At 46.9% G+C, this 22,784-nt stretch overlaps 1 protein-coding gene across 16 annotated transcripts in view; it reads left to right on the top strand.

The window, feature by feature from the left end:
- The first annotated feature begins 554 nt into the window (after positions 1-554).
- The window catches only part of PKM (pyruvate kinase M1/2), a 32,964-nt gene continuing 10,734 nt past the window's right edge, over positions 555-22,784 (top strand). For 3 of the 16 annotated variants that reach the window (XR_012415133.1, XM_005559965.5, XM_005559966.5), the window contains exons 1-5: positions 555-651; positions 12,539-12,705; positions 14,466-14,557; positions 21,814-21,945; positions 22,441-22,627. Coding sequence is in view for 14 of the 16 variants with exons in the window: in XM_005559965.5 (XP_005560022.1) it covers positions 12,552-12,705; positions 14,466-14,557; positions 21,814-21,945; positions 22,441-22,627 (565 nt within the window). In the remaining 2 variants the exon portion in view is untranslated. Of the gene's footprint in view, positions 853-8,963; positions 9,089-9,204; positions 9,423-10,431; positions 10,549-12,538; positions 12,706-14,465; positions 14,558-21,813; positions 21,946-22,440; positions 22,628-22,784 lie in introns of those variants that run through there. The other 13 variants (XR_012415134.1, XM_065547388.2, XM_073996196.1 and 10 more) reach the window with 7 other exon arrangements.

The raw sequence follows: 22,784 nt of genomic DNA, 5'->3' as shown, positions 1-22,784 counted from the left end.
CCGAAGGCGGTCGAGACCTCCAACCACGCACAAGTCTGCAGCTCTCCCCAACTTCCCGTTCAGCTCAGTCTCCGAGGGTGCGCCAGGGCAGACACCCGGAGGAGTGGGGAGTGGCAGGGCGGGGCCGGGAGAATGCTGCCCCGGAACCCATAAATCTGGGCCCTGCCCAGGTAGGCCGGGACAGTTGGGGTGGCCTGGGCCGAGAGCCAAGAAGAGACCTCATCTGGCAGCCCAACTTGGCGGCAACAGGTGGCCCGGCGCCCGGGGGTCTAGGAGGGAAGTCGCTCTAGGGGCGGGATCCGCTGCCCCGCCGCGTTCCCATTGGCCGTCAGGTTCTTTAAACTGTGGCTCTGAATCTGTGTCCTTCCGCCGCAGAATTTAGTCCCCCCGAAAGGGCAACCTGCCCGCGCTTTCTGCCGCCGCCACCGCGCTTCCTCCTGAAGGTGACTGCGCCCGCAAAGACGCAGGGGGCGGGGCCCGGGTCGCCGGGAGCCGAGATTGGACAGAGGGCGGGGCGGCGGAGGGATTGCGGCGGCCCGCAGCGGGATAACCTTGAGGCTGAGGTCCCTGCTACTCGCACAGCAGCTGCACGTCCCTGGGATCCACATCTCTTCCAATTTGCAGCGTAGCCCGAGTCGGTCAGCGCCAGAGGTGAGCGGTGCAAGAGGCTGCGCCATCTGTTCCCACCAAGGGCCTGTGCACCCGGCTAGTGCGGAATCCCGGCGCGCCGGCCGGCCCCGGGCACGCAGGCGGGGCAGCGCAGGATCCGGGGCATGTGGGACGCGGTGGAGCTCAGAGACTGGAGAACGGCTCCTCAGAAGTCCCCAGCGCCGTTCCTTCCAGATCAGGCGGGTCCGCCGGCTCCTTTCCCGTCCCAGCCCTACCCCCTCATTCTGGTCCCATCCTCCTGCCCCAATCCTCAATGCGCCTCCATCCTTGCCTGCCTTCTCTCGGTCCCTCGTGATTGATTCCACCCTTGCCTCCCCTTTCTCCGCGCCCTCTGTTCCGTGCTCGTTTGTTCCACTTCGTCCTCAAGTCCGGTCCTTCCACCCACTCCTCTTAAACCTGTGCTTGCCGCTTCGTTCTAATGGCTTCCGTGTAACTTACTGAAACTCGGTTCTGGTTGCCCTCCCGGGTCCATGCTCCATTCATGCGCGACCGCCCTTCCTGCGCCCCAGTTCCCTCTTGCCGCCCCTCCCCCTGCTCGCTGGTCACGTCCGCTCTCCCGCATCCCCCTCCTCGCCTGGCATGTCGCCTCCCTCCCTCTCTGCTCGGGTCGCGCCCGCCCACTTGCTCCGGTCTCCGAGCGCGGTCCCGCGCCCCTTTTCCATCACCGCCTCCCAGCTCCCAGCAGGCTCGGGCGGTGCTGGGGCCCCGTGTCCGGGGCGGGCGGGCGGAGGGCTGGGCTGGGTCGCCCGCGCGGCGGGCGGGATGCGGCGGCCCGGGAGCAGCTGGAGGCTTACGTAACGTTGGCCTGCCCCGCTGCCTGGAGGCAGGGCGGCTGCCCCTGCGGCGCGGTGCTGTCCCATGCGACCGGGATTAGATGGGTGGCCTGCGAGGGTCTGGGAATGGCTCGGGACCCGCGAGCTCTCCCGGCCCTTGCCGGGTGGCCACCAGGGACCACGCTCCATCTCGGCGCGGCCGGGCTGCACGTAGCGGCCGCGCCCAGGGTCCACGCCGCTTCACCGGGCGGTGGCCTTGGGCCGCGTAACGGGCCGTAGAAACGTCTGCAGGCTTCGCTGGGGCCTGCCGGCCCTCGCCCGCTCCGCGCCTCTCCTGCACGTTTTTTTTTTTTCTTTTCGTTTTTTCTTTTTTCTTTCTTTCTTTTTTTTTTTTTTTTATTATCCAGCAGGTTTTTTTAACACATGCGCCCTGATTGTGGAACGCGGAGGCCGCGGGGTGGGGTGGGGGTGGGCTCTGGTTACGGAGGGGGCAGGAAATCTGTGGCGTTCACTCAACGCAAACGGTGTGGGTCAAGGGCTCTTTGGGGGTCGGAGTTAGAGACCAGAATGACTGGACGAGTCATAGCCCACCGAGCTCACAATCTTAAAATGTATACCCGGTAATGCTGGGAGTGGGGCACGAGCTTCCTGCTGTGGGAGGGAGGGGGACAGGAAGCCTCGTAAGGTCTCACCAGGTGGCAAGCACACTGGATTAGAAGATGCAGGAAAGCACCTTCCAGTCTGAAGGTCATTTAAAGACTAGTCATGGAAAGGCATCCCTGGGCTTCTTAATCTGCATACTCCAGACCCAGGGCTTGGACCTTTGCTGGTACGGGTTAAAGTGAGGCCGACAGTGAAGGTCCACGTGGAGAGAGACATCGGGAAGTTGTCAGAAAGGCTTTTAGAATCAGGTTTGACTCATTAATTTCCTGAGACTGATTGAAGGAGTTCAGCCGCTACACCTCAGTTTCCCCTGGGAAAACTGGGAGTAACATTTTCCTCATGATGGTTGAAAGGATTCATGCCTACGTGGATGTTGCACACTCAGTTAAGTGTCTAATCTCTGGCGAAATACCCAGAAGAAAAGCCTGTGAATGAATATATTATTTTCGAGCACAATTACTTAGTCCAGAATTGAGCATAAGGGCCTTGATTCATTATCTTACTGTTGTCCGCAAACGCCTGCAGCTCATCGTGGGGAATCAGGCTCTCTAACCACGTGTCTCCTGGAAACCAGTCCCCCCAGGGATCTGGTTTAATATTGACAAAGTCACTGATAATGTAACTTTCCAACTCTCTGCTTGGAGCAGATGCTCTTTGATCATCTGAGATTGGGACCTCTAGACAAAGGCAGGCAAGGAGGGGCTGAGTTAAGCCTTCGGTGTTCCCCTGTAAGTGGAATACCTCTTAACAGGGGAACATTCCAGCCCTTGACTTGCTCTGCCTGCGGTGAGATTAGGATTGGAGCCAGGATCAGTAACCCCCAGTTGGCCATCTTGAGGGCGTGGCTACTCCCGAGGCCACAGAGGAGATAGAGGTCAGGACTCCCCGGCTGCAGCATTGTTAGCAAATAATTTGCCCTTTGGTGGCCTGAGGTGCTGTGGGGGCAGGAGTGGGCTGTCTTGTGGGGAAGGGAAATGTAACGCATCACCAAATCTGTGGGGGAGTGGGGCTCTGTGGGGAAGATGACTCAACCTGTCAATTATTCTGCTTTTGAGAGAATTATCTTCGCTGGGTGAGTGGGGAAACTACGTAGTGGTTCTTGCAGGCTTAAAAAGTCCCTTCTCTTTCAGTGAGTCAAATAATGAAGCATGCATTTCCCCTAATTAAAAATGCCTCAACTTCGGAGCTTGTGGTGAGCCGAGATCGCGCCACTGCACTCCAGCCTGGGCGACAGAGCTAGATTCCGTCTCAAAAAAAAAAAAAAAAAAAAAAAGTGCCTCAACTAAGTGAAAAATGATTGGTCCGGGTCACCTGGTTCTCTGTACTGCCTTAAGAACTTAGGTGCAGAGTGGCAGAGCCCGGTGCCCAGCTAATGCAGTCTGTGCAGCTTCATTCCTGGCCCTTTTGTAGCGGGCACAGCAGCCTCTCCTGGGACATGATTAATGATGACTTAAAGAAGGTTCTTGAACTCATTTCTCAGTTACTGACTTGAACCAAAATGTATGGATGTTGGTCTCCTGTCTAGCACAGCTGCTTTCATTGTAAGCATTGCGTTAGAAATAATGTATTCATATTTTAGCAAAGAGCATCATTAGCTCTTTAAGAACTGTACCCCCAGTGACTTAGCAAATTTGGTGGCTGTGACTCTAAACAGCTAGCACTTTATGGGAGTTGCTTCTGTGCCTTGAATGTTGTGACACTGATGTGGGGTCACAGGAAAAACCATTTTATTTCTTAAAGCTGTTTGTTTCTTAATATTGAAGCAATGGAAGAAATGAGGAAATGGCCATGGGCAGGAAGATAGAAAAAAATGCAGCAGTTACATTACAAACTCACTTTACTTGGGTTTTAGTTCATTTTAAAGCTTCAGGGTTTTTTTTTTTTTTTTTTTTTTTTTGAGACAGTTTTGCTCTTGTTGCTCAGTCTGGAGTGCAATGGTGCGATCTTGGCTCACTGCAACCTCCGCCTCCTGGGTTCAAGCGATTCTCCTGCCTCAGCCTCCTGAAGTAGCTGGAATTACAGGCACCTGCCACCACACCCAGCTAATATTTTTGTATTTTTAGTAGAGATGGGGTTTCACCATGTTAGCCAGGCTGGTCTTGAACTCCTGACTTAGGTGATCCACTGGCCTGAGCCTCCCAAAGTGCTGGGATTACGGGCATGAGCCACCACGCCTGGCCTGCTTCAGCTTTTATGAAGGCAAATCCGGATGTGTTATCTTGGCCAAGAGCTAAGACTGAGACCAGAGTACAGGAAAATGACTCATTTGACATTACTCTTCTTTCTGAATCACTCCAAAAGCCCACAGTCAAATCCCAATTTAACTGATATACCACAAGAATGCATTGCCCCTGTGAGCAGAGTTTTATTGCAACTTCGAGGGTCTTTGTGAGATTGGTTTATTTGGTATGAGGTCTTAAGGATTTTAAGTTGTCCCTTTAAGCATCAGTTCTGATACAGATGGGAATAGAGCTAGACAACCAGATATATGAAGACCATTTGTGATACCACCTTACTTTTGGGGAGCTTGCATTTTTTTACCAAGGGGCAGACTGAATAATTGAGTAATTTGAATACTTGGGGCATTGTTAAAGAAGCTGTTGGGGGAAGGTGAGCCTGGGTGAGTGGTGGAGGGTGGCGTGCAGCATCTGCTGGGCTTTCCGGCCTCTTGGTATGACTGCTCAGCTCAGGAGTTGGGGGCTTTAGGGCCCCCACCACCCAGTGAGGCGAAGCCCCGCCCCTGCAGTGGTTTGTGCTTGTCTGCACGTAGGAGGGAGCAAGCCGGCTGCAGTACCTTTGGTGGCCTCTGAGACTCACCTCCCCCACTTCTGTCCGTAGACAAAGCTCCTGGGGAGCTCTAAGCCTCTTTCCTCATGCCAGCAAGCAGTCTTGGAAGCAGGCTGGGGCTGCGGTGGGAGAGATGCCAAGACCAGTTATTCAAGGGCAGTGAGGTTGCCAGTCCTAGCATTTCAGACTGTGGACCAGCACAGCTGCCGGCTGAACACTGCAGTCAAGATTCTCTGAAGGGAGTCCTATCCCTTCCAAACATCTTCAGTTTACTTACAGATAATGTTTCTTCATATTTTATTTTATTTTTTTGAGATAGAGTCTTGCACTGTAACCCAGGGTAGAGTGCAGTGGCACGATCTCAGCTCACTGCAAGCTCCGCCTCCCAGGTTCACGCCATTCTCCTGCCTCAGCCTCCTGAGTAGCTGGGACTATAGGCGCCCACCACCACACCAGGCTAATTTTTTTGTATTTTTTAGTAGAGATGGGGTTTCACCATGTTAGCCAGGATGGTCTCGGTCTGCTGACCTCGTGATCCGCCTGTCTTGGCCTCCCAAAGTGCTGGGATTACAGGCATGAGCCACCGCGCCCAGCCATGTTTCTTCAGTTTTAAACAACTGATGTCTCCCTTGGCAATGAATAAAAAAGAACTACTCATCAATGGAATCAGTCAGGGCACATAAGACCCACTGTGTCCACCATGCCATTTCAGAGGAGATTCGATTAAGTTAAGCAGGGAAATAGAGATGTCGTAAACATTGAAACTATCTCGGTATCCCTCTTTGGTTATTAACATTAGATGAGCAGAAAAACAAATGTCACCCATCAGATGGGCAAACATTTAAAAAGTCTGGCAGTACCAAGGGAAAAAGGTGTGGAATGCAGCAACTCAACGTTGATTGATACAGCCACTTTGGAGAGCAAATCAGCCATATTTAGTAAAAATAGAAATAAACATACCCCATGACCTAAGACTTCAATTTCTGGATATATAGAAACTCATACAGTACAGGGAGACATGTACTACAAGAGTAAAGTATTGATTAATAGAGGAAAACTAGTTTAATGGGGAGGGGGAGTGGCCACCAGTAAGGGAGTCCATAAATAAAATTGTCTGTTGTACAGTGGACTAGTGTAACAGTTCAAATGAATTAGCTAGATCCATATACCCACTGGATGGATCTTGAATGTGCTGCTGAGTGAAAAACAAGTTACTCAGTGATATATACAGTGTACCACTTAGGGCACTAAGAAAACCACAATATTATAGGGTTTCAGTATAGATATAGATACACTGTACATAGACTTCAGTGAACTGGAAGGATACAGAGTTCATGACAGTGATTGGGTGTCAAAATGCATGATGTGGCTGGGTGCAGTGGCTCACGCCTGTAATCCCAGCACTTTGGGAGGCTGATGCAGGAGGATCACTTGAGGCCAGGAGATTGAGACCAGCCTGGGCAACATCACAAGATTCCCATCTCTATTTAAATAAATAAAATAGAAAAAAGTTCATGATGGAGGTGGAAAGGGTTGGAGGAGCTTGGGGATGGGGAAAAAATGAACTGTATAAAATTATAATTTTTTTTTTTTTTTTTTAGAAAGTAAAGAGGGCCAGGCGCAGTGGCTGACGCCTGTAATCCCAGCACTTTGGGAGGCTGAGGCGGGCGGATCACGAGGTCAGGAGATTGAGACCATCCTGGCTAACATGGTGAAACCCCGTCTGTGCTAAAAATACATACACACACACAAATTAGCCAGGCGTGGTGGCAGGCGCCTGTAGTTCCAGCTACTCGGGAGGCTGAGGCAGGAGAATGGCATGAACCTGGGAGGTGGAGCTTGCAGTGAGCTGAGGTCATGCCACTGCACTCCAGCCTGGGCAACAGAGTGAGACTCCATCTCAACAAAAAAAAAAAAAAAAAGAAGAAGAAGAAGAAAGTAAAGAAAATACAGCTCAGCCTTTATTTGTGTTTTGTTTTTTTTTCCTTTTTTTTCTGAGACAGAGTTTTTCACTCTGTTGCACAGGCTGGAGTGCGGTGGTGTGATCTCTGTTCACTGCAATCTGCACTTCTTGAATTCAAGCAACTCTGTGCCTCAGCCACCCAAGTAGCTGGGATTACAGGTGCGCGCCAGGCTAATTTTTGTATGTTTAGTAGTGACCGTGTTTCGCCATATTAGCCAGGCTGGTCTCGAACGCCTAGTCCCAAGTGATCTGCCCACCTCAGCCTTTCAAACTGTTGGGATTACAGGCGTGAGCCACCACAGCCGGCCATGGCTCAGTGTTAATGGTCAGTTCTGGGTGGTAGAGATGCAGATGTTAAAACTTTTTTTTTCTTTAATTCATAACAAAATAGAAGCAAACCTATAAAGGCTATTGTAGGAAGACCAGTCATACTAACTAGTTCAGTGCTCTTGGAGAGTTGGCACTGCCTTTCCTCCTTTATTGCCCCAACTAGAATGCAGGGCAGCCCTTCCATTAAATGCTGAGCCAGTGCCTCACTTTGCTGAGGCCATAACCCACCTTAGTTGCACTTAAGAGGACCCTAAATCAGGATTCCTGGTTCTAGAGTGTGGATATCATACCCAGAAACACCACCCTACTTTTAATCCTAGTAAGGAGGCACCATGTCCCAAGGCAGCTAATGCTTCCCCCAAACCACCTCCTTCAGGCTGAAACCAGTTGTCTGCACCGAGCAGCTGGGATAGAGCCAGGAAATACTCGGCATCTGAGGATACTGAGGGTTCTCTGACTTAGGACTTCTTCACCCGAAGTTGAGTGGTCTTTTGGGGAAGTAGGCCTGTTTAGCATCAGCTGCTCTTCCCTATTCCACATTGTAGCTGGAAATAGGACCTTAGGTTCCTGTTGACAAGTCATTTACTTTTAGCCCTGAAGAAATAAAAGAGCCAAGTGTTTTTTAATTTTTTTTTTATTTTTTCTTTAAAGCAAGGGAATTTTACTAGAACCTGTAAGTGGGCTCATTTTGTTCTGTGTAGCTTGGTAACACCATACTGCTTTCTGCTGTGGGGCCTGCTGGGGTTAAAGTGTGGGCTTCAGACCCAGGTCTCTTAGCTAGAAGATATCTCATCCTCTGTGTCCTGCACCCATATGCAAATACGCTATTGTCATTATCCTTAACTGTATATGAAGACGGACAGTGCCTACTCCAGACCTTACTAGGTTCTGCTGGCCCATCACCCATTTTGATCATGTTGCTGGCCTAGTTTGATTAGGGCAAATCTTAGAAATTCCATTTCCATTGTTGAGGAAGAGAGCTAGAGAGCAGGCTGACCCGAATGCCAGAATATCATGATGCAAATTTTCTAATGGATGTTGGTGTTCTGAAGAGTTGAGGGTTGAAAGGCCTTCATGATGGCTTGAAGATGTAGGTAGCAAACTGACGTCACAGCAAGGAACGCAATCTTGTGTACGTACTGGCAACGTTGGAGAGAGAAAGTGAGCATCAGGTGCCACCATTTTACAGTTGATCTGTGTGAGGTTGGTATCGGAGCATAATTGGTACAAAGTAAAAATGACTTAGGCAGATGCAGACTCACGGGCCAGGCTGGTTTATTAGGGCAGAATGATTTGGTCCTTTGTGAAAGAATTGGTGGAGTGAAGCGTGAATCTTTCCCAGCGCAACCCAACAACAGTCCTGGCCCTAAGAAGTGGAGCATGGGAGCTGGGTGTGGTTCGTGCCAGTAGTCCCAGCTACTTGGGGTGCTGAGGCTGGAGGATCGTTTTGAGGGTGCAGTGAGCTATAATATATAATGTAATATAATATAATCATACCACTGCACTCCAGCCTGAGTGACAGAGTGAAAGCCTGTCTCAAAAAAAAAAAGGTTGGAGTGGGGAGTGTTGGGTATTTTTTATGATTTTTGTCTCCTGGTTTCTGACGAATGGCCGAAAAATTGTGTCTGACACAAAGGAAACTAATACAAAGAGCCAGGAACTGTCTGAGATGAGAAAGGAAAGGGAGAATAGGGCACCTGGAGCTGAGCTGTGATTGTGCCTGTTCCAACCTGTAACTCCAGACTAAGGCCTCTTAGAGGAGGTGTCTCCTTTCTCACAGAGGAGACATGGCTCTGAGGAAGATCTTACTGCAGGGGCTCGGGCTCAAGAATAAGGCTCCTGGACCTGGGCACGGTGTGTGCTGCTATCAGTGGATACGCCAGGCTTCCACTGCTGGCTGGAGGTTGGCTCTGCATGTCTGTGCCTTCCTAGGAGGAGGATGCAGTAGTGAGTCAGACTGGCATGGGTGGGGCCACATGTCCTGGCAGGCACTGTCCGGGCAACTGGCATGAGGGAGAGGAGTCTTTCCCAGAAGCCTGCCCTGAGAAACCAAGACTGGGCTGCTTTCCTGGCGCCAAGGGAGAGTCCAGTGAGTGTTGTACATACAACTCTAGGTAGGTGGTTGGTGGTGTGGGCAGCTTGTGCTGGGAAGAGGATTTTGGAGAAAGCAGGAGAGCTCTGGCCCTCCCTGCAAGGGAGGCTTCCGGTCAGAGCCTGAGGAAAGACCTGAGCTTGAGGTATGGGGTCTCTGGCTCGAAGAGAGCATTAAGGATGCATGAGATCTGAAGTCTGGATGAACTTGCTGACAGGCAAGCTTTTTTTTTTGACTGCTAGTGTGTAAATCCACTATAGAAATTTTCATTTGTCATTCTTGTACTTATTGGCCAAAAATTAGAGCTTATAGGCATCAGATTTAATTTGAGATAGTTGAAATAGGGTTTGTGTTTGAGGCCAATATAATTTTATCTGCTAATGGCATCTTCTGGACTTGGAGGCAGCCCTTCTGTACCAGAACATTGTCACAAAGCTTTTACTGTAAAGCTTGAGAACAGACTAGTTTGCTGGATTTGGGCATGTAACTAACAGATTTGAGGCATGGGATTATCCTATGGACTTTTTTTTTTTTTGCTTTGAGGTTCTGACTATATTAAGGTTGACCACTTTAAGCCACTGAAACTCTCCTATAATACATTTGTGATGTAGGGCCTAAGACATGTTTGTTTGGTTTTTTTTTTTTTGAGACATGTATCTTTGCTGTCTTTTAAAAGCAGATTATTCTTGAAGTGCATAGAGCAGCAACCGATTAATGGAATTGGTATCTTCACATTTCATTTACTTCCTCCCAACAATTTTATAGGATGCATATAAATATTTCCAAAAAAGGTGTACATAATTTCTTACTATAAAAGTATTTTTATTTTATATCAGTAAATTTGTTAATAAAGAGGAATTTTTGTTGTTGTTGTTGTAATCCTACCACCCCAATGACATCCTATTAAAATATCAGTATATATCCTCCCAGGTCTTTTAGGTATGTTTAATTTGGTGTCCCTTCCCCACTCCCAAAAGGGGAGGGACCAGGTTCTTGTATAGAATAGTGGAATGTTAGTAAATCACGTGTTTAAAGAGACGTAACAGCTGAATCTGTAGAGCAGCTGCCACCTGGATACCTGGTTATTAAGGTAATTTTTCCATTACCCCAAAGAGCTTTAGTTACACTCAGCTTTTACCTTAATCCTTGTACAGCTCTCCAGGGCACACTTTATTCAGCTCTGAGCGGTCTTTGCAAGTGAGGCCAAGGAGCCAACCTGAGCCAAAAGGAGAGCATTATGTCACCGGAAGCCCAAGCCCAGAGAACCAAAGGTATGACCTGATATTCAGTGGCCCCAGCCAGGTCTTTACAATAAGACCCTGATATCTCAGGTCTAAGAAGAGCCAGCTGATGGTTTTTAAAAAGAGTGGAATTAGTTACTCTGACCCACTTATTCAGATCTTATTTTGTTCACAATGTAGTCCCCAGATTGTAGGCCCATTGGAGGCCACAGCAAGGCCTTTGTGTTCCAACTGGCCTGCTGTGCCATCTCTCAGTAATGTTCCCTTAACAGCCAGACTTCCCTAAGCCCAGCTGGGAGCTCTGAAGGTATGCCAGCCCCCCCTTAACCATGAGTGTAGGGAGAGGGACCAGGGCGCCCCAGGCTTTCCTGTCAGTAATGTAGAAGTTTCTCAGATTTAGGGACGGGGGAGCAGAGGCATAACTTTGATTCTGACAAAGAGGCATTCAGAGAGACTGAAAGGTCATTTAACAAACACTAGAATGCTTCCACTTACTAGGTGCTAGGAAATACAAAACCATATAGGTCCTGGAAGAGAGGATACATAGTAGATATTAGAGGCTTAGGAAATACAGTTGAAATGAAGAATGGATTTGCCACGTTGAATAGTTAGTTGGTATCTTATTTCCCCATTTTAAAAGTTTTAGAATCTGTGGTTGAGGACTTGTGGCCATCAGTTTTCCATAGCCGACAGACTGTTCACTATTGCCTTCAGACCTCTTTGGACCTTAATAGGCCTTCTTTGGAGATGGCAGAGATGGGTTTAGATGCATACTCTGCTGGAGCCACCCAGAGAGCCCACAAAGTCAGGGATGGAACAGGGTAAAGGAGTAAGGGTCATATGTGTGAGATGCCTTGATTTGGAACTTTGAGATTTAGGAAGAGATGGGGAAGGGCTAAAGAGGGACTTGTTTCTGAGCCTTGCTTGGCTGAAGCATTTAGGCTAAAGCGTTTTAGAAAGAGTAGCCCTTGGTGTGAGAACTCAAGGAAACAACTTTCTGATGAGAAATGTAGCAAGCTTCTGGTTCACATCCTTACCTGATAGTTCTTCAAACACTGCCTGGAAGCTTCTCCTGAGCCTTTGTCTCTAATCAGCTAACTAAGAGGCTGAGCGAGTTTAGTTGTAAGTCATTAATGAAGAAAGCAAAGGTCGGGGCCATTGTCAGGATTGTGACCTGGGCTAGTTAATTACCTGGAACTGATGGTCTGTGTTACAGAGTGGTGGTATACTTGTCAGGCTTAGAAAAGAAAACAGGATGTGTATCAAAAATCTTTTGGGGAAAAGATTTGACCAGCAACTTTAATTTCTCTATGTTGCAGCTATCCTGTTAATGTAGTTGTGATAATTTTAGAATTATACCAGTGCCCTTATGTTATCCTTGCTTTGCAAATTGCAAATTGCTTTACGTGTCCTAACGTCCTTCTGGCCAACAGTAGATGTGGTTTTAGGTTTAGCCTCCTAGGATGGAATCTTTTGCATTCAGCGGAATGACTTTGGGTTGGGTGAGGATTGTAAAGAGGCAATGTGGGTGCCCCACGACAAAGCAGCTATTTGTAGCTTTGTGACAACTTGACATACAGATATCTAGGCTTATCTAGGCACTAAGCTAGGAGTTAGTTGTTTGTATCACTGGAAGATTGGTTATAACTTCCTTCGTTGGAAGCTCCTTCATTGTATGTTAAATGATGTTATTTATAGATAGGGTGGTGGGAAAGCTGTCTAAGTAGATGTCAGCCTAGTGTAAGAGAGACCTGCTTACTGTGGGTGCTTGGGACTGTCAGCAGTAGGTGGGAGGTTTTAACTTGTTCAGTAAGGTCCATTTCCATTGTTCACCATCTTGTGAACCCTTTGTCTAACATGAGGAGCAACCACATAACCACAGCATGTCTGGCTTCCCTGTGGCTTGTGTACAAAGCGTGCTTATTGAGTTAATGTATAAGCAGGAGACACCCTCCTGTGATAAATGGTATATTAACCACTTCTCAGTCTTACCACTCTCTTTCAATTTGTCTGGACCCAGGACCTCAGCAGCCATGTCGAAGCCCCATAGTGAAGCCGGGACTGCCTTCATTCAGACCCAGCAGCTGCATGCAGCCATGGCTGACACATTCCTGGAGCACATGTGCCGCCTGGACATTGACTCACCACCCATCACAGCCCGGAACACTGGCATCATCTGTACCATTGGTGAGTGGGTGTGCCCCTTCCCCAAAAAAAGGGCTTCATGGAAAGTGACCCTTTCTCTCCTGAAAAGACTTAACTAAATGTCCTAACAAACCTAGGTGCTACATGGGATGCTACACAGATTCTTAAGGACTCAGGTCATAGGAAGTTGCAGTAACGAATTAGTATGTGCACAGGATGGCAAATACAGTTAATAAGAGAGTATTAGACATTTCAAAATTGCTAAGATGGCCAGGTATGGTGGCTCCCAGCACTTTGGGAGGCCAAGGTGGGAGGATTGTCTGAGGCTAGAAATTTGAGACCAGCCTGTGCAACTTAGACCCTATCTCTCCAAAAAGTAAAAACAAAAGAAAAAAAAAATTAGCTGGGCATGGTGGCATGCACCTGTAGTTCTGACTACATGGGAGGCTGAGAAAAAGATCACCTGAGTCCAGGAGATTGAAGTTGCAGTGAGTCATGATCACACCACTGCACTCCATTCTGGGAAACAGAGCGAGATCCTGTCTTAGGAAAAAAAAAATTGTCTGGGTGTGGTGGCACATGCCTGTAATCCCAGCACTTTGGGAGGCTGAGGTGGGCGGATCACCTGAGGTCAGGAGAACCAGCCTGGCCAACATAGTGAAATCCCATCTCTACTAAAAATAAAAAAAAATAGCCGGGCATGGTGGCAGGTGTCTATAATCCCAGCTACTTGGGAGGCTGAGGCAGGAGAATCGCTTGAACCTGGGAGGTAGAGGTTGCAGTGAACCGAGACCTGACCATTGCACTCCAGCCTTGGCAACAAGAATGAAACTCTGTCTCAAAAAAAAAAGAAAGAAAGAAAAAGAAAAAAACATTGCTAAGAGTAAATTTCTTTTTTTTTTTTTTTTTTTGAGACGGAGTCTCGCTCTGTCGCCGGGGCTGGAGCGCAGTGGCCGGATCTCAGCTCACTGCAAGCTCCGCCTCCCGGGTTTACGCCATTCTCCTGCCTCAGCCTCCCGAGTAGCTGGGACTACAGGCGCCCGCCACCTCGCCCGGCTAGTTTTTTGTATTTTTTTAGTAGAGACGGGGTTTCACCGTGTTCGCCAGGATGGTCTCGATCTCCTGACCTCGTGATCCGCCCGTCTCGGCCTCCCAAAGTGCTGGGATTACAGGCTTGAGCCACCGCGCCTGGCCACTAAGAGTAAATTTCAAATGTTCTCACCACAAAAATGTTAAGTACTTGAAGTCATGGATATGTTAACTAACCTGATTTAATTATTCCACATTGTATCCAAACTGTATGTATTGGATTACATAACTTTGTAACCCAAATTATAAATTACCAGTTTATAATAAAAAACAATTTGTTGCAAAAAGAATCCATATGCTTTAGGTTTTATGCTATAGGCAAAATTTAGAGGGTGTTTTCCTTAGCAGGTCTTTGTAGGAGCAACTTACAGACCTAGGAAAGATCTTTTTAATATGTTCTGTGCAACCAAGATTCTGTGGTTGGACATCTGGCTGGGTTTCAGTGAGGGCGGAGAAGGCTGGCCAAGTCTTAACCTAGGCTTTTCTGATACAGTGGGAGCCTGCAGAATTTGAAGGAAATGGTCGAAGTGTCCCAGTAAATCAAAAAAGTAAGCTGGCACGGTGGTAGCCTTCCATACACTTTTTAAAGACTTTTGAGCTATTTGGGAGAGGAAAAGTTTTCAGGGAAAAAAATTCTTTAAACTTAAGCAAACTTAAATGTTTTTCCTTCTTTGAATAATTAATACTTGTGGCTTTAAAACTTTTCCTAATAGGCCCAGCTTCCCGATCAGTGGAGACGTTGAAGGAGATGATTAAGTCTGGAATGAATGTGGCTCGTCTGAACTTCTCTCATGGAACTCATGAGGTGAGCTGTAGCTGGACCCTGTGGCCATTGTGATGGCCTGTAGGAAACAGGGAGGAGGGGGTGCAGTGTTCATTTAGCCACAACGGATTAGGCAGGGATGAGTCTGAGTTTCACAGCCAGTGTGAAGTTTGTCTTTACTAGCCCATCCCTACTCTCCTTCCCTCTTGTCCTGGCGAAGAAACTGGCTAAGTCTCTTTTAGCAAAGAAGACCCCTTTTGTCGCTGGCCATGTTTCTCTCACACACCTCTCCTACCGTTAGCTTTCACAAAGGAAGATATGGAAAGGTTCTCCTGGAAAACCCTCTAAGCCTTAGATGTCCTGGCCACAGCACTTGACTCTCCTGTCCCCAGGTTTCTGCTACAGCCTGTATTGCCATGGTAAACCATCTAGCAGATCGATTCTGGCCTATCTTAGAACCAAAATAACTGGGCAGGTCCATGAGAAGAGTTTCCATTATTCTAAGTTTTGAATGACTGAGCCTAATGCACAAGCACTCGCTGGCGTATAATACCCCTCTTCCTCAGCACTATATTCCCAGCCTGTACCTTCCCAGGAGTTCTGTACATTAAAATAACACCAGTTAGCACTCTTCCTCAGGAGCCTAGTAGGACTGTATTTGTGATGGGCTCTTTATTACCTGGCTTTACCTATGGACAGAGGCCTTGCCCAGGAGCCAGGTAGCAGCTGTCAGGATGGCTCCATTCCTGCTTCTGTTGCCAGATTTAGAATAAACCCATTCTGAGGAGTTTGGGGTTCCCTGAGGTACCATGACTTATTTATTTTTTTATTTTATAAGACAAAATTTTGCTCTGTCATCCAGGCTGGACTACAGTGGTATGATCATGGCTCACTGGATCCTTGATCTCCCAGGTTCATGTGATCCTCTTGCCTCAGCCTCCCAAGTAACTGGTAATACAGGCATCCACCACCGTACCTGGCTAATTTAAAAAAAAATTTTTGTGTAAATGAGGTCTCACTATATTGCCTAGGCTGGTCTCAAACTCCTGGGCTCAAGTGATTCTCTCAAATGTTGGAATTAGAGGAATGAGCTACTACCCCCAGCCTGGGATTGTGCCTTTTTAAAACCTTCAGACTTAACCATAGATTTCCCATAGATCATGGGATTTCGTAATGGCATTGATAAGAGGAATCACAGAAGAGGCAGACTTTGTCCCTGTCTTGGCTTCTGTATTTCCTGTTGAGAGTAAAGAAAATGCTACCCTGTAAGGCCAAGTGCCTTATAGAGGTTGCCCTCTGGCATTTGGAAGTTGGTATTAAGTTTGGACTAAAAATAAAGCCTCAGGAAATGCAGTCCAAGAGTGAATTCCTCCTTTTGGGAAACTTGAGACTCTTCATCATAGATTCCCTAACCTGTGTTCATAAACAGCCTATGGCCTGGCTAGTGGCTGGCCCCTAAATGTCATGGGGACCTGACCAAGTCCAGCAGACATACCACGCAGGTTAAGACATGTCCCTGTACCTTTTGGAAAATTCTGTAGTTTTCCAAAAGCAAGGGGTCCTTAGCAGGAGTCACCGAGAATTACTACAAGTGTTAGCTTAGCTTAAAGAGAGAGAGCTGAAGACAATGGTGGAGGTCTGTTCACTGTTGATCCCTGCTGCTGTAGTCTGCCGTGGGCTCCTGCGTTCAGGGAAAGGAGCAGAAATAGATTTTTAAGAAGTTGACCTTTAAGTAGGCTTTGTGGTTCCTTCATCCAGTAAAATAACACCACATAGCTCTTACATGGCAAGGGGGAGTGATATCTGCTGCACCTGCTGGATGAGAGCTGGCTCCGATTTTGGTTTTTTAAACTTTAAGAGGCTTTTTGGAGATTATCTCTGCTTTCACTCCTACTCCCAGATTATAATTAAGATTTTTTTTAAATTTTTTAATTTATTTTTTAAAGATGTCCCTCTTGTGGGTTTATTTTGAAGTTTTAGACCAAGATGAGGTTGTCTCTGGGCTCAATTTGGAAACTGATTTGAAGTTATTCTAATTTGTATAATGTAACATAAACAGTTTCAACCTTACCGTTTGTCAGGGCTGTTGTTTCATATGCACCTTTGACTAGGGGCTGGGATGTACTTTTCTAGTTCCTGACTATTTTAAAGGCTCTTCTGAGCAGAACATTGAGATTACTGTCTTCCCTCTCACTCTGACAGAGGAACATCAAATGTCTGCATCTGATCTTTTAACAGCTTTCTTTTTTTGAGACAGAGTCTTGCTCTGTTGCCCAGGCTGGAGTGCACTGGCACGATCTCGGCTCACCACAACCTCTGCCTCCCAGGTTCAAGCAATTCTCATGCTTCAGCCTCCTGCATAGCTGGGATTACAGACCTGTGCCACCATGCCCAGCTAATTTTTAAATATTTTTAGTAGAGACAGGGTTTCGCCATGTTGGCCAGGCTGGTCTTGAACTCGTGACCTCGGGTGATCCAACTGCCTCGGCCTCCCGAAGTGTTGGGATTACAGGCGTGAGCCACACGCCCAGCTCTCTTTGACAGCTTTGGCAGCTAGTCTTCAGCCCTCACTTTTGGCAGTTCACATGGGCAAGGTGCATTCTTGCTGAACATGTGGTTCCATATGCCGTGTTTTCCAGATTTATTTATTTATTTAGAGAGAGAGTCTTGCTGTGTCACCCAGGCTGGAGTGCAATGGCACGATCTTGGCTCATCTTGGCTCACTGCAACCTCCACCTCCTGGGTTCAAGAGATTCTTCTGTCTCAGCCTCCTAAGTAGCTGAGATTACAGGCATCTGCTACCATGCCCGGCTAATTTTTGTATTTTAGTAGAGATGGGGTTTCACCTTTTTGGCCAGGCTGATCTCGAATTCCTGACCTCAAGTGATATGTCTGCCTTGGCCTTCCAAAGTGCTGGGATTACAGGTGTGAGCCACTGTGCCTGGCCTAGAAAAAATGACTTTCAAACAACCTAAATGTAGAGCCTTCCACAGGACAGCATTGATGGATGAAACTCTTTACCATGTAACATCCCAACAAAGCCACAGCTATAGTAGAAGACTCAGTACACCTCCCAGAAATGCTCTAAGAGATTATAATATATAACATAGATTTGAATAATACACCTAATAATTGGTATGTTTATAATACATAGTTTTACATCCCCAAGACCAAAAATGCATGTTTGTGTGAAACACTCATGGTTACAAATACATATTAGGCCACCAAAAAAAACCCCAAGTTTCATAAAGTAGAAATTATACAGACACATTCTCTGCTAAACATTTTTTAATGGAAATTAAGAACAAAGTCAAGAAAACTGAAGTGTGCTTACTTTAGAAAGCAAAGATCTCAAGGTAGATGGAATAAATATTTAACTCAGAACACTAGGGGAGGAAAACCCTAAAAAGGGTGAAGAAAAATAATTTTGTAAGATTATAGCTCAATGAAATGAAAATAAATTTGACAAATTAAGCTAAGAGCTGATTATTTGTGGGTAAAAAATAGTAAAATAGAAAGTTCTGGGAAGCCAGGTGAAGAATGCAAGGATGTACAAATAAGAGTATGAATAGAAAAGGGAATATTTCCTACACATTGGAGATTTTAAAAGTCAAGAAAGACTTATAACTTAATTCCTATAGAGAGAGATGACACTGGCTATTTTCCAAGAAAAGATTAAATGCCAAAAAGATAGAAAATATGAATAGACCAGTGGCCATAAGAAGTTGAAAAAGTGGGCTGGGCTCAACCTGCAATCCCAGCACTTTGGGAAGCCAAGGAAGAGGGATCACTTGAGGTCAGGAGTTCGAGACCAGCCTGGCCAACATGGTGAAACCCTGTCTCTACTAAAAATACAAAACTGGCGGGGCATGGTGGCACATGCCTGCAGTCCCAGCTACTCAGGAGCCTGAGGCAGGAGAATTGCTAGAACCTGGGGAGGTGGAGGCTGCAGTGAACTGAGATTGCACCACTGCACTCCAGCCAAAAAGTTGAAAAAGTGGCTAAGATCTGGTTCATCTCAGAACATTTAAGTCCAAACGATTTTAGTGGCTGAATTGTCTCCCCTTCAAAATTCAGTTACATTGTTAAACTGTTCCAGAGCCTAGAGAAATACAGAAATCTTCCCACTGTGTTCTTTGAAACCAACATACTCTGATACTGAGATCAGACAAGGACAGTACCAAAACCAGGCAGGTACTAACAGCGTGCTAGACCAGTCTCACTTAGATGCAGAAAACAAATAAAATTTAATAATCCAAATCCAGTAGTGATTGAAAGGAATGTCTTGATCCATGACCAAGTAGATTTTATTCTAGGAGCACAAAATTCTACATTAAGATTAAGTAGAGTTAAGGTTGACTTTTTTTTTTTTTTTTTTTTTTTGAGACGGAGTCTTACTCTGTCACCCAGGCTGGAGTGCAGTGGCCGGATCTCAGCTCACTGCAAGCTCCGCCTCCCGGGTTTACGCCATTCTCCTGCCTCAGCCTCCCGAGTAGCTGGGACTACAGGCGCCCGCCACCTCGCCCGGCTATTTTTTTTGTATTTTTTAGTAGAGACGGGGTTTCACCGTGTTAGCCGGGATCGTCTCTCAATCTCCTGACCTCGTGATCCGCCCGTCTCGGCCTCCCAAAGTGCTGGGATTACAGGCTTGAGCCACCGCGCCCGGCCGACTTTTTTTTTTTTTTAAGACGGAGTCTCACTCTGTCAACCAGGCTGGAATGCAGTGGCACGATCTCGGCTCACTGCAAGCTGTGCCTCCCGGGTTCACACCATTCTCTGCCTCAGGCTCCCGAGTAGCTGGGACTACAGGCGCCTGCCACCAACGCCTAGCTAATTTTGTTTTTGTATTTTTAGTAGAGATTGGGTTTCACCGTGTTAGCCAGGATGGTCTCGATCTTCTGACCTTGTGATCCCCCCTACCTCGGCCTCCCAAAGTGCTGGGATTACAGGCGTGAGCCACTGCGCCCGGCCTGAGTTAAGGATGACTTTTAAACAACCTAAATGTAGCTAAATATAGAGCCTTCTGCAGGACAGCATTGATGGGTGGAACTCTTTACCACATGATAACATCCCAACAAAGCCACAGTTATGGTGGAACTCAGTCCACCTGAGTCTTACCATTATAAGATGATAATAATAGGTAACATTTGTTAAATAATTACCATGTACTTTGTCCTAATACTTAATGTATTCTTTTACTGCTCACATCAACTCTGAAGGAAAGGTACCACATCCCCTTAAAAGAAAACAACTATTTCTATTCTATTCTTTTATTTTTTTTAGAGACAGAATCTCACTCTGTCGCCCAGGCTGGAGTGCAGTGGCACGATCTCGGCTCACCGCAACTTCTGCCTCCTAGGTTCAAGTGGTTCTCTTGCCTCAGCCTCCCGAGTAGCTGGGTCTACAGGTGCGCGCCACCATTCCCAGCTAATTTTTGTATTTTAAGTCAAGATGGGGTTTCACCATATTGGCCTGGATGGTCTTGATCTCTTGATGTCATGATCCACCCGCCTTGGCCTCCCGAAGTGTTGGGATTACAGGCGTGAGCCACCGCACCCAGCCTCTATTCAATTCTATTTTGTTCTATTTCTATTACAAGCCAGTAAGCAAGAAAATATAATAATTTATAAGGAACCCTATAAAAAACGAACAAGCCAACGGTCCCTCATTAGGGAGTATGCCTGAATAAGAAGCTGAAGATTTTCAGATACAGGCTTCAGGCAACATTGTCTTTAGAGGCTAAGCTCTGGCTCCAGCTCCCTCCAGCATCCTGTGAATAACAGGCAGGCTTACTTGCAGGTGCCGCTTTCCTGGACAGTGGTGGTTAAAGGACAAGGCCCAGAAAGTGCTGAATTAGGTGCCCTTGTTATCAGCAATGTCATATTGATCACGCTGTCTTAGAGCTCTTTCGACATCTTGGCTCTGCAGCTTTTTTTTTTTTTTTTTTTTTTTTAAATCTTTTTTCTTGAGATAGGGTGTTGCTTTGGATAGTAGGGTATCCAGGCCAGAGTGCAGTGGTATGATCATGGCTCACTGTAGCCTTGACCTCCTAGACATAAGTGATCCTCCCACCTCAGCCTCACAAGTAGCTGGGACCCCATGCACCCACCATCATGCACAGTTAATTTTTGTGTTTTTTGTAGAGATGGGGTTTCGCCGTGTTGCCCAGGCTCATCTCAAACTCCTGGGCCCAAGCTGTCCTCCCACCTTAGCCTCCCAAAGTGTTTGGTTTACAGGCATGAGCCACTGTGCTTAGCCTGAGTCCCTCTTTTAAACAAACAAAATGGTAAATGGAAAGGAGGAAAGGCTTAAGAAAAAAGATTGAAGCACAGATTTGTTGCAAGCAAGGAATAATAAAGGGCAGTTCATTTAGAGAAAGGCATATGACCACCTTTCCCCGTCTCCAGTCAGAATCTAGAAAGTGATTGAGGCTGGGCGCAGTGGCTCACCCCTGTAATCCCAGCACTTTTGGGAGGCCAAGGTGGGCGGATCACAAGGTCAGGAGATCGAGACCATCCTGGATAACATGGTGAAACCCAGTCCCTACTAAAAATCCAAAAAATTAGCCAGGCCTGCTGGTGGGCGCCTGCAGTCCCAGACTGAGGCAGGAGAATGGTGTGAACCTGGGAGGCGGAGCTTGCAGTGAGCTGAGATTGTGCCATTGCACTCCAGCCTGGACGGCACAGTGAGACTGTATTCCCCCAAAAAAAAAGTGATTGAGAAAATCAGGTCTGTGTGACCTTAGCAATGAGTTGTTTAGCTTGGGCCACTGTTAGCTTAAGTCAATAACTTCAAGTTTGCGTTGTAGTTGGAATCAATAGAGGAAAAGCTCTCAGCATTACCACATATATCAGAATGTGACATTGATTGCCAGATCAGCCTTATCCAAACACAAGTTCTAGGCTTTTTGCCCTGTTTATCAGCTTTATTTGCTGAGGGTATTTGATGAGTCTTAGGGAAAAAAGAACAGCCCTGGGAACACAGCTGCTTTTATGATGAGACATGTTTGCACCCATACCTTAATGGGTTTTGGTGGCAATATTCTGAAATTTGCCACCAGCGTTTCAAAGATTTGCCCTTAGGGTGAATTACTGCTGTAGTAGAAGTGGGTGGAGGCTGAGGAGATTGGATTAAGCAGGTAGAGGAGTTCTCAGTGCATGGATCGTTCTGAGGATGGAGATAGAGCTCTAAGACATCCACAGGCCTTTCCTGAGTGATCAGCTTTGGCTCCTGGGCAGGGAAATTGAGCTGGATCCTAGTGTGGGAGCACGCTTGTCATCTTCCTTCTTTTTCCCCAGTACCACGCGGAGACCATCAAGAATGTGCGCACAGCCACGGAAAGCTTTGCTTCTGACCCCATCCTCTACCGGCCCGTTGCTGTGGCTCTGGACACTAAAGGACCTGAGATCCGAACTGGGCTCATCAAGGGCGTGAGTATTCTGTGGAGAGCGAGGGAAAGACTCAGTAGGCAATATGCCCCAGAGACATGTCCTCCAAAGCGTTGAGATGCCGTGTTTCATCCCAGCACTATGAAGGACTGTAGAGGAGTTGAGGTCTACAAATGAGGATTTATTCATCACTGTAAACAATGTTGATTTGATTTACTTTGCTAGGAAATGGTACCACAGAGGAACCCTTTTTTTACCCTAAAAACCTAAACTTTAGGCTTTCTAACTTGGGGAACCATCTCTTTGTATCTTTTTCCCCATCATTAAGTAGCATAACTGAAACATTATATTCTATTTTCTTAGATTATTTCTGTGAAGTGTACTGAGTTAGAGAATAAGAGCAAAAAACTGTATTATTTTTAGCGGTGACTTGAGCATTGTTCCCTGGAGGAAAGAGCTTTTCCATTGCTTCTGCGGTGATGCTGCTACTGGTGTCTCCAGTTTGGACTCTGGCTTACTCTCTTGCTTACTCCCTAGAGCGGCACTGCAGAGGTGGAGCTGAAGAAGGGAGCCACTCTCAAAATCACGCTGGATAACGCCTACATGGAAAAGTGTGACGAGAACATCCTATGGCTGGACTACAAGAACATCTGCAAGGTGGTGGAAGTGGGCAGCAAGATCTACGTGGATGATGGGCTTATTTCTCTCCAGGTGAAGCAGAAAGGTACGTATGGGAGCTGGAATCCAATTGTCTAAAACCCATCTTTTGTCTCTAAAGTTCCTTGACACAAGGAAGATGGGAAGGTTGGTTGCCTGGCAGTGACATTGAGTCTGTGTGTTCTCAGGAATCCCTTTTATAACTCATTTATCCTCAAAGACAG

The sequence above is a fragment of the Macaca fascicularis genome, chromosome 7 (genome assembly GCF_037993035.2).
Source record: "Macaca fascicularis isolate 582-1 chromosome 7, T2T-MFA8v1.1".
NCBI lineage: Eukaryota > Metazoa > Chordata > Mammalia > Primates > Cercopithecidae > Macaca > Macaca fascicularis.
The sequence above is the reverse complement of the archived record's forward strand: the minus strand, read 5'-3'. Positions and strand labels throughout refer to the sequence as shown.